The sequence below is a fragment of the Pectinophora gossypiella genome, chromosome 13 (assembly GCF_024362695.1).
Source record: "Pectinophora gossypiella chromosome 13, ilPecGoss1.1, whole genome shotgun sequence".
Lineage (NCBI taxonomy): Eukaryota > Metazoa > Arthropoda > Insecta > Lepidoptera > Gelechiidae > Pectinophora > Pectinophora gossypiella.
In genome coordinates, this window is record NC_065416.1 from 8,894,392 (window position 1) to 8,906,974 (window position 12,583).

Consider the following 12,583-nt stretch of genomic DNA (forward strand, 5'->3'; position numbering starts at 1 on the left):
GTTAATATAAAAATAAACCTATCTTAATCGGTTTATTGTAAGTAAAGTAATCATTAAATTCATTCAACGTTTGAAATTTTGACAATATTTTCCTTTTTTAGCTCTCTCGGGTCACTGGTGGTCCGCGCATTACTGGTTGGGAACCACAGGTTTAAATGATATAGAAAATTGGTGCAATTACTAGTTCACAGATACTTAAGACGAATGGTATAATATAACGTTTCTGAAAATATTTGTGTCTCGTATGTTAACTTTTGTTGCAGTATTCTGTGAGAAAAAGACGTAAAAGCGATCTTATTTTAAATATTTACACGACGATTTGTGGAACAAAGTACTAAGGCGTTGGTCTGTATTATTATATACCTACTTAAATCCTTTTTAAGATGGCTGCACACAGGTAATAAAATAAATAAAAAAAGTAAATACGTACCTACGTACTCCTTTAAGTAAAGAAACAAAACTTTCTTCTTACAACGCCATTACAACTGAATCATAGACTAAGTATTTCGTAAGTTTTGTAGTACGAGTAGATTACAGAAAAGTAAGGATGTATGTTTGTAGGTAATGCCAATTTATCCTATTTATTTATCCATTAAAACATAGTCCAGTAGTCGTTACATGCGCCATTTCAGGGGCCTTTGGCGGCTCATTAGTAACACACGGTTGATGAGGTTGTTACTCCACCTCACAACCCACACGATAGAAGAAAATCCATTAAAACGGCAAGTACTCAACTAAATATATAATGACAAACGCAACTATAGCTACGTATGAAACAATGTCTAAAATAGACTGGTATCAATGTACAGGATTATCTATATGATAGATAGTTAATTTATTCTACGAGTGTTGCGTGTGTTTGCTTGTTTTTAGTTTCCGTTCCAAAGCTAAATGCCAGTATATTTTATTTATTTCGAATGTTTGTCATTAATTTAAATTTAATATGTTATATAATATAATTTGATATAAACAACGTAATTGTAATTTGTTGTATTTGTAGTTTGTATTTTTGTTGTGCACTGTACTTAATTGTTCAGTGTAATGTATTTTAATCTAATGTTAATTTAATATGGACCACAGTCTGAAATAACAGACTTTGAATTTAAATTGATTTTCTACAACACTAGAACGTAAGCACAGTTTGTTTTAGTTTTATGTACCTACTTAAATGTTTTGTATTTCTTTCATTATGTGCAATAAAGATTTATTATTTACTGCTGATGTATTGTACGTACCTTTGTACTCTGATAATCCGAAACCGCCGACGGAAGTGCAGCGCAAATCCGAATATTATCACCACCATATTTAATATAATTATATTGTTATTTTAAAAACATTTGAATCACAATCCTACGACATTGGACACCGGGGGTGTCTACAATGCAACTGGACTCATCACCAGTAGATATCAAAGTAACCCTTAACCTTTATACGTTTAAGTTTGTTATAGAACCACAAGTAGGTATCTATAAATTGATTTATTATCTGTTGTCAATGTTGCGGTTACGTCACGATGTAGGTAAGCACTCGTTAGCACTATCCGCTCTATCGATCTTCTTTAGAGTTCTTATCCTTCCGGTGGAGTCTTAAGTTATCAGAGACCAGGCATTGTTTTTTTTTTTTGACGTGACTTATTGTAGATTTGCCGCTTAATAAATATTAATAGTATTAACTGCTTGGCTGGACAAAAACTTGGCATTCGTCATTGCGTCATAGTGCGTTTTCTTCGTCTTCTTATCGTTTAGGTTATGAGGTGGAATACCAACCTCATCAACCCTCGTGTCAGGGTTATTATTGCCCTGACATGCTTCATGTAACGACTACATACTTACATCAGTAAGTAGTCACCGGGACCAACGGATTAACGTGCCTTCCGAAGCACGGATCATCTTACTTTCGGACAATCATGTCTTTCAGACATAGCCTGTAATATCCTAACCAAACTAGGGATCACAAAGTGATTTTTGTGATATGTCCCCACCGGGATTCGAACCCAGGGCCTCCGATCGTGAGCCCAACGCTTAACCACTGGACTACGGAGGCCGTTATACTGCGTTAACATTGCATTAAGTATATAAGTACTTACAATAGGATTTCATCTTGTCTTCGAAGGTGTTTGCAAAACATCTTTTTTGACGTAGATTTGCGCATATGGCATTCACTACTTGGCCAGGAAAAACATCTGCATAGGTAGAAAATTTGTGGTAGAGAGGGTCGGGGCGGTCTTTGCAGCAGTGTACACTTAGGTACAACTAAGTAAAAGGGATCTTAGAAAATCAATTTCTAAACGAATGTTTACTTAGTACCTTAGAAATCGAATCCGGAACCTTTTGTACGGAAACCCAGTACACTTCCTCATCTAATCAGTCACTTAGGTATATCCTGGTGTTAGGTAATAATTATAAACTGGTGTTAATATTACCTATATCGAGTTTTCTCAAAGCAAACCGCTTAGCTTGTGTAAGCTATGTTATTATACCAAATGAATATTCACTGAATCACTGAAACGTCTACTACGTCGTAGGTAGGTACGGCTGAAAGTCAGACAGGCAGTCCCTTCTGTAAAATACTAGACCTGTCAAATCTTCAGGTTAGGTAAGTGGACCCCGTGAGAAACGGGATAAGGCTAGGGAGATGATGGATTAACACGAGAAACTATCGTCTTTGGCTATTACTTAAGCAATGTGCGTCTTTTTAGTATTTTTGACGTGACTTATTGTAGATTTGCCGCAGATGGCATTAACTACTTGGCCGGACAAATGGGGAGCGCTGAAGTACAACGTTTAAGACAACAGACCTGAGGGTGCCCAATTGGGCGCTGAGAGGGAAAATATTTGAAAGAATTAATCGACCCTAGTGGGTCGATAGCGATAAGCGCTGATTGAGGGAAATCGTCGACCACGCCGGTGGGGTCGGTATCGGGGTTTTATAGGCAATGTGCTGATCTTGGACTTGTAGGTGTAAGCTCCAGGCATATTGACATAAACCTCGTTTCGTTGGCATACCAGGTATAGTATACAGTGTTACATGTTTACGGTGTTAGTTACATCGTAACGAATACTGAGGGGATGAGTCAGATTATGATTCTGAGTTGATATCAAGTGGAATTTTCCATCGCAAAAGTATGGAACTGAAAATAATTGAAAAAAAAACGAAAAAAAAAAAACATGAATTTTGCGACGGAAAATTCCACTTGACTCAGAATCATGGTCTGAATCATCCCCCTGAGTCTTCGTTACGATGTCACTAACACCCTGTTTACTACGTTACGTTATGGAATATGCTCCACACATGCTCCACACCTATTCATTAGTATCTCTAGGTATTCATTCCTGACCATACATTAGTGGAATTATCGCAGGCAAGATCAAGATATATTGGTCATTAGAGAAACTGTTGATGAAGACACTGTTTATCATATATAGTATTAATAATACCAATTAATAGATTACTTAAGAACATTTATTATGCAGATCGTTGAACACAACTATAGATAGTTACTGTCTATTTATTATGTTGTAACAATATCGTCCAATTATATCTCCCTCCTTAGAAGAAGTTTCTATAAATAAGCATAAAGCTAACTGTTAAATCCATAATCATCTCCCTAGCATTATCCCGTTTTTCACGGGGTACGTTTATCTAACCTGAAGATTTGACAGGATTGAACTGAACTGAACTGTTAAATAAATTAAATCCAGTATGCAATAATAGTTCCGTAAAGTTCAGTTTGACTTCTGAATACTTCTAATGTTTTTTTTATATATACTTAAAGATAATCCGACCAAACTAAGTAAAACCACATTTAAGTAACTAAAGACAATATGAGAATTATTTACGGATAACAAACAAAACTGAATTTGGGTTTATGGGCGCGAGATAAGTGTCGCTAACAATGATGGTCTGCCAAATACTTAACATTGTCCGAAGCAATATAAGTCATGGGAAAAACGAACCAACATGATAAGTTGGACGGACTTGCCTCACACTGCATTGGAAGACAGTAATTTAAAAAAAAAAAAACGATTGTATATCAAAAGATAACGGCGCTTTCTCTTATATTTAGACTTAAAAACATAGCCAAGTAAATTATCTATCATATGACTTCATCTACAATTTATATTTTCTTCAATAAACCCAGTCAAACTCAAATTTTTGAACAGTATGCCGGTCTTCCCCACATTGACCTTATAAGATAAAAACGAAGAACTTGGGGATAAAAATAACTAGAATTTAAGGATAAATACGGATAAAATACTTGGTTGGTATGTGTAACCTTACGATGAAGAATATTTATTTTTGTTGAAAACGCGGAAAAACCTTGCGTGATATTCAAAAACAGTAGCCATTTTATCTTTAAGTATACAATCTACGAGTACACCTAGCTATCTGAAAACAAAACCGACTGCAGTTTTTTCTGATGGTGGTTAGCTACGTACTCTAGGAAATAGGCTTGAGTCAAAAATGTATACAATTACCTAATAAATGTACAATTAAATAGGTACTTGACACAATCATAGAATAAGGAATGTACAGAACGGCAACTCTGCGCTCCCCAACAACGGCTGACCTAGGTTTACCCCTGCCTTCTTCGATGTTACTTTAGTCTTTAATCATATCAAGGCGTCAGACGTCACACACTCACAGATGCGCGTGTACGATAACGTCAATGTGTAGTTTCTGTGTAAAACGAGGTGTTTTGTATGAAGTGTCCGGGGTGGGGAATAGGGGTAGGTCTTGTAATGTCACATGTATGATTGGTGCAGGCAGGAACACCGTTAGGATTTAGTGGGTATAACGGGTATCTCACCCGGGGAGTCCCACATAACCACGTGGTTAAAAAAAGCCTTGCAATGTAAATAGGTAGGTACTTGTGCCAAAGTGATTGATATAATCGTGTTGTTTTAAAGATATGTAGGTATTTTAATGAATTGGTTCCATTGGTGGTCTATCATGTACCTAGTCCCTTTGTAAATATTTTCTTTTATTTCGGTGCAATAAAGTATATCTGTGGATCGCATGTTTACGGATTGTTATCAATGACGCTAAATTAAATAGTTAAGTATGACTGAAAAAGTTTTTAATATGATGAAATATCATAATATAAAATGGTCAGTAGGACATGAGTCAACTAGTAGGATAGGTTTACCTAGGAAATTGAAGATTAGAGTAGGTATATTTTACGAAGTTACTATACACGTCTTTAGGGTTCGGAAATACTACACAAAATAATTCAAACGGACCATCGAAAGTTTGATATTTTGTCAACGGTACAGACGGATGGGTGGCGATCAGCTGTTTTATTAAAAACCTGTGCGGAATTCTGTTGACGTCATCAGTGCATACATGATTCACATCTGGCTGAATATCTGCCTAGCTAGAATTCTATTTTTAAATCAAGCTTCCAATCAAAAAATAAACATACTTAGATTTGTTGATGCTTCTCTCATTCATACGAGTTTTTAATGAGATGGGAAGCTTGTTAAGTCCACTATTTTGCAAGATCGTCTACGTATATAATATAGAACACAGCCAGTAGTAAGTATATTATTTTTGGTATAAGCAGTCGTCACAAGATAATCGATACGTAGTTACAGTACTGTCTAGCCAATGGGTATTACCACTGACTAACACAGTTAATAAAAGTTGGTAATAAAAAAATGAGGTATTGATAGTTATGTTGTGCTTGTGTATGATAGAGGAACAATGATGATGGACGTTTTATTTCGATGAAGAATAAAAGCATTTTAATCCTTAACAAGTTTGAGATTGAAATCGGCACGAAATCTACAAAAAAAAATATGGTCAGAAAAAGATTTAGAAAAAGCTTTCCGACATAAAAATGGGCGATGTCGAGACGCTTATAAAATATTAATTAACCCTTTCACGGGCAGAGACCATGGGTCATTGATGGTTCATAATAGATAGTATGACACCTTCCGTCCTTGAAAGTGTTAAGGATATTAATTACCTAGTTTATATTATGAACAATAAGAGCTTACACCAAAGTCCAGAGAGACAGATTTTTAAGTACCTCCCTAATAACTATTGTGTAATAATAATAACTAAGTATAATAAGTTAGGTAGTGAAGTGCTGTTTGGTCAGGTTGCGGGAATGGGGGCAAAAAATGAACCTTTGTACTCTACTACTCTATTCAGCCGTCTACCTACCACGACGCGACGGTAGTTAATTCTATTGCTTTGCGGGTCTCATTTTATAGTTTATGCAGGTAAGCTGCTGATATATAAAAGTTAAGTTAGTTTAGTTTAACATAACATAGCATCACGCGTATGTCCCCGAAGAGGTAGGCAGATATGTGTGGTATTTCAAAAATATCTTTAAACAGTAGGTAACACTTTCAATCGTGATTTTTTACATAAGGAACGTCTCATCCGCCTATGACTACTGTAGCTTCTCACAACCTGTACAGACGGGGAAAAGCGAAGCTGCAAGAAAAACCTCGGCACAGGGCCCTAGACGTTCTTTTTTTTAAACATAAAATATTATTATACAATTTAGTAATTTGGCTGCCTAATATTAGTTCCCAGACAATTAATCAAATCAAATCAATAATCCTATTTTTAAGAGTAGAAACATTTTGACAAAAATTCAACAGAAAAAACTGTTTTACATTATTTTCACGTTTGTAACACTTAGTTGGAACACTTGGAACATTATCATTTTCGTATATTTTTAGTGTTCTCGTTACGTATATTAAATGTAGTAAGTAATTAAAATTTTCTCAAGAACTATTGGTTTCGCCTACTTACCTACTTATTATGTATCCATTGTAAATGCTTATCTAGCTATGCATACATTACGTGATACGATTATATTACCTATATCCTCTTACGAAAAGCTATAGTTGCAATGATAAATGTAAACAAACCAAGCGTCTGCAATAATCGTCTGCAGGTCGATATTTTAGTCGCGTCTGCAAACATTCCCAAGAGGACAAGTTAGGTAGGTACATACTGGTACCAATGACATTGGCAAAACTTATCAACCCACGAATAAAATACTTATAAGAAAATTTAGATGGTATTTCATTTGAAATACAAGAATTATTACGTGCAAAGTTTATTAGGTTTGTGTTTAGAAAACTTAATTAAAACTTCGTCATGGTAAGAGTAGCGTGGTAAACGATCATTGTTTAAGGTTGTTATCGCTACACGTATATGCTACCGTATTAGGTATGTGATGTTGGCTCGAATTAAAAATGGTTAATGCAATTTAGCTACCTACTTAACTAATAAATTCCTATAGGCATACTATATTACGTATATTTGAATTTGTAGTCGATGGAAAATTGCGTTCAGTCAACCAATAGCATTGACTTTTTACTTAAGTAGGCTTCGAGGTTTACGAGGTCCCTTGACTCGAGTTTTAAATAAAATACAGTGTTGTTTACTCTACATACATACATAAACTCACGCCTATTTCCCGACAGGGTAAGCAGAGACTATGGTATTCCATTTGCTTCGATCCTGACACACTCTATTTAGAAAATTACAATAATTTATCTTTTCCCCGGTAGGGCTATTTCGTAATGTAAAAATAAGTTTCTTACGTCATCATCATCTCCTATTAGCGGTATTCCTTCTCACAGTGTCCGCTAATCTAACCTAACTCAACCTCGAAGATTTTAACAGGTCCGGGTTTTTACAGACGCGACTGCCTGTCTGACCTTTCAATCCGCGAAGATTTACAAGTAGCTGATATTCACATACCTCCTATTTATCGGGAACGTCGGCTACCTCTCGATATTTTCCTTAACTTCCATACACGTGTTTCAACCAAGTACCTAAGTAGTTAATGCTTTATGCGACAAATCTACAATAAGTCACGTTAAAAAGAAGTTGAGCACGTGATAATCATTTATGATCCAAACATGAATTCGAAAACAAATTCGAAAATCAGTCTTCTTTCTTTTTTTTTGACGTGACTTATTGTAGATTTGCCGCAGATGGCATTAACTACTTGGCCGGACAAAGAAAAATCAGTCTTCAAATCTTCGATCTCACAGTGAATATCAAGCGCTCTTCCAACTGAGTTACCTACCACGGTTGTAATGCGTTGTATTTATTTGTATCTAATACGTAAAACGAAATTATTAATATTTATCATCTATTAGAGTTCTATAACTCATGGCCATTTGTCCGAACGTCGTATCATGGACGGCATGGCTTGACTGTCTACTAGTTTGTGATGTAACGTGTGCATGATGCTAAAATAAAATTATTTGCGAAATTTTCCAAAGGTCAACTGCCAAGTCGCACTTTACATATAATGCTGCGTTAGTTTGGACTGCGTGTGTGGGTTTTGCTATCGGTCTAACTAAAACATAATAATGGGTCGTAGCTTTCTTTAAACAAATACGGACAAAGTAAGTAGGTGCAGGTAGAATTAGCATTATCTATCAACCGTTGATTTTTTTTAAACAGTAATTTTATTTAACTTTTCTACAATACGATACATGTAACGGTGAACAATGAAAACAGCTCTGATCGTGGACATGTGCAGGCTGTTATTGCGTGGAAGTTATAGAAGGAATTACACAAAATATTTTAAAATAATTATGTACTTAAATAAAGTTATAAATCTTACCTTGCATTTTTGTCCTTCATTCTGGATTAACTAATATAAATAAAATTCAACTATATAAATAAAAATATTCTAAAACTTGTTGATTCGTCCTTACTTTCACTTGTGTAAAATTGCGAAATCGTGCCAAATAAGTTTGGCTATGATAGAACCGGTGGCTTGCGGACCATTGATACGACCGATTGGTATTTTATGAAGTGCCGGTTTGTTTTATAGAGGACATGAAAACATCGCGGGATCGATGCGGGGAGTTGCGGGTGCCGCGACGAGCGACGGCTGCGGCGGAGCGGCGACTGCGGCTCGCGCGGCGCCCGGCCTCCGCTGACGTCACCACACCTCAATCAATGGACATCGAACCTTGAACCACCAAACGTGCGGATAAGCTTGCATTATATATTCGCGTAGCTTAACTTTGATTTCATGGCGACGCGCAGGCTATCTGATAACGCGTCAAGTACGTGCTTCAAATGCAGAATCTCGACAAGCGACCGCGTCTGTTCTATAACTATAGGTATATTACAGTACTTACACATGTTTATAAAAGATAAATTCTTGTGGACGTTTCTTCTCCAAAATAAAACAAATTAAAAAACATTCATCAGCCGTAGGGGGTAACGAACATACCCCAACATCACCACGTTGCTCTACTGTGGTTTGGTGGCAGAAACGCGTATAATACGGTTTTAAGCAGTTTAATTTTCAAATCGAATGTATTTCAACCGTACCAGGGTATAGTACCTATAGTAAATTATATATATATTATAGTAAATTATAAAATAACAATACAATAACACACAAAGGTGTGGACACAGAATCCGCAGAATGTGGTCAAGGGGGTTTTGAGGTGTGAGTCTAAACTCTAAAATAACTTAGTCCTTCGAGCGACTGGGTATTGTTTTTTTTTATGTGACTTATTGTAGATTTCCCGCAAATGGCATTAACTACTTGGCGGGACAAATGAGGTGCGCTGAGGGCTCTCACCCGGTAACAGCGAATTGGTATATGCGTCTCTCTCTAGTATAAAAAAAAAAATACCTATAGTATCGTAGGATGCAAACATCCGAGCATCTTATTGTGTTTTTATTTATATGCGCACTTGTTTATTTTCAAAGTGACTTTGGCGTTTTTAATCGTGTAAGCAACGCGTCGGATGATGTCAATAGCAATGATCAGTCGGGTGAAATATGTTATGTATGTTATGTTAGTCATGCGAATATCATGTAGTTAATAGTTACACGTGGATTGCATTTCACATGATTTCCTGTAAGTATACTTAGGTATACCGAGTTAGTGCAGAGAATTCTTGTCCTCGCTCTCTTTTTGGTACAAACAAAACAAAAGCAACACTTTCACATACACACTTTGCACTTTACTGTTACAAAAGTTCTACAAAGTTGAAATCAGAGCGCGTATTTTCTTAAAAAACTGACAAATACGGATCACATATATGGATAAGTATTGACTGATGTATAATATGTACCTTATATTAATTCTAGTCCCTAGAGACTAGGTAGGTATCCGCTTAAAACATAGTCAAGAGCAACACAAAGTACAAACGGAATCAAAAGTCGCTAGAAGATAATTTGCAGTGACTTTTGATAACGGGTATTGGTGAGAGGTTCATTATAAAATGGACTTTGGTCGGCCGGTTTACGCTTCCAGTCTAAACCTTGGACAACTTCTTTGATAACTAAACCTACTAACGTGCTTAGAAATTTACTGTCTAATATTGAAAGAAAATAAAAAAAACATTAAAATGTTTTAACTAGAACTTGGCTTGAAATAATCTTTGAAGTTGTACCTAGATCTCTGACGGAATCGTTTAGTACAAAACCTTACAAAATATTTGATTAATTATTTCCGTATGTTTTCACACATCCAAGCTTCATATAAGATAATTAGAGCAATGGCAGTAGTTCAAATAGTTACATCAGAGGACCTTCATTCGACCTCGCTCTTGAAGTTTACGATGATGTTTTAATTAAGACGTCTATTGTAATTGTAGGTACTGTCATAAATCATAATATTGGATACACGGTAGGTTTATCTAAGAGAAATTGGGTGTTTGAAGTAGAGACAGGCATGGGCAGTAAGTACACAATGGTTTTTCACTGCATAGGGTACTCGCTCCTGTATGTTAGGTCTATATAGGCAGATTCGTCAAGATATAGTTTACCCTAAGTGCCTACGCATTTGACGAATAATTCGCGTGTTGTTCCCGTTTCAGTCCTCCGGTTCTAATGGGGCCCTACAAACAGCAATTCCTAGAATAGTTTAAACTATTTCGGTACAAGAAAGACCAAGACGTTGCAAAGACAATTAAAAACACCTGAAACTAATATTTCACGTCTTCTTCTTATCGTGTGGGTTGTGAGGTGGAATACCAGGCTCATTAACCCTGGTGTCAGGGTTATGATTGAGCCGCCAAAAGCCCCTGACATGGCTCATGTAACGATTACTCGTTTACATCAGTAAATAATGACTGGGACCAACGGCTTAACGTGCCTTCCGAAGCACAGATCATCTTACTTTTCGGACAATCAAGTGTTCAGCCTGTAATGTCCTAACCAAACTAGGGATCACAAAGTGATTTTTGTGATATGGCCCCACCGGGATACGAACCCGGGGCCTCCGGATCGTGAGTGCAACGCTCAACCACTGGACCACAGAGGCCGTTTCACGTAAATATGTTAAACAAATGTTTGCTCAACCGGTAATCGATCTTGAACCTTTTTATTTAAAGCGCATAGAGATGACCACAGATCATAGAAACAGGGGAGATATGCCCTCAGAACTAAATTACACGAGTCCGCATGTCGCCTGTTAACGGTCGGCGTGTGAAGCGGTCCCATGAAGACAGTTCTGGCTGGACCGCTACATCGATTTACCCGCTGTTCATTGCGTAGTAACACAAGCGCTAGTTACATTTGCGCGATACCAAAGAAGCGATATACGATCGTTGCCTCAGTAAAACATCTCGTTTTGTGCATATTTCGGTCACAACGGCTACGCATCAGCGGCATCTCTCTATAATAAGAACATGGGCACGACATTGTACAAACAACGTTCATTTTTCACGCAATGTTGCTTGTAAAGCTAGATAGTCATAGAACAGGTAATGGATGATATTGTCATGATCCACAATTAACTTTAACATTAATGTAAATTCAGTGTACGTACCTAATGCTAAAGCGGGATTCTAACTTACAACCTGTATAGTTCTGACTACATTATACCCAGCTACTAAGGGCTCTCTGTTCCCTACCTAACTACTAAGTGCCATTTGCTTCAAACTTACCTACTAAGGGCTCTCTGCTTTCTATGTAGCTACTTCTTTTTACCTAGGTACTTAAGGCTTTCTGTTTTCTACACTTAGCTACTAAGGGCTCTCTGCTTCCTACCTAGATACTTAGTGATTTCTGCTTCCTACCTAGATACTCAGGATTCTTTGTTTTCTACTTAGCTACTAAGGGCTCTCTGCTTCCTACCTAGATATTCAAGGCTCTCCGCTTTCTACCTAGCTACTTATGGATTTCAGTTACCTACTTAGCTACTAAGAGCTCTCTGCTTCCTACCTAGATACTTAGTGCTCTTTGCTTCCAACCTAGCTACTAAGGGCTCTCTGCTTCCTACCTAGCTACTACTTATAGGGTAACTCTACTTACCTTGGAAACATCGCGTGTTTCACCATGATCGGGGCTAAATTATAGTCTTATAAGTTATCTATAGTTTTAATGAGACATGCAGAAATGATGAACATCGCCATTATACTGTTGCTAGGCGATTGATAAAAAAAAACTTTATTATAAATAAGTAGGCAATAAAGACTGGCAGGAGTTTGAAGATAAACCACCATTAAAATATACAATTTGTCTCTCATACACGTTATAGGTACCTACATAATATAAGTTAGGAAATCCTCAAATTATTATACTCCGTCTTCATGTGTTCTGATTATTATTGAAGCAATAATACAAT

At 36.7% G+C, this 12,583-nt stretch overlaps 1 protein-coding gene across 2 annotated transcripts in view; it reads right to left on the minus strand.

Annotated features, from left to right (window-relative positions):
- The window catches only part of LOC126372044 (facilitated trehalose transporter Tret1-like), a 36,860-nt gene extending 27,946 nt beyond the window's left edge, over positions 1 to 8,914 (minus strand). The window contains exon 1 of one of the 2 annotated variants that reach the window (XM_050017556.1): positions 8,609 to 8,914. In XM_050017556.1, coding sequence (XP_049873513.1) covers positions 8,609 to 8,628 — 20 coding nt within the window. In that variant the 5' untranslated portion in view covers positions 8,629 to 8,914. Of the gene's footprint in view, positions 1 to 1,235; positions 1,385 to 8,608 lie in introns of those variants that run through there. The other variant, XM_050017555.1, reaches the window with a different exon arrangement.
- Positions 8,915 to 12,583: the final 3,669 nt, after the last annotated feature.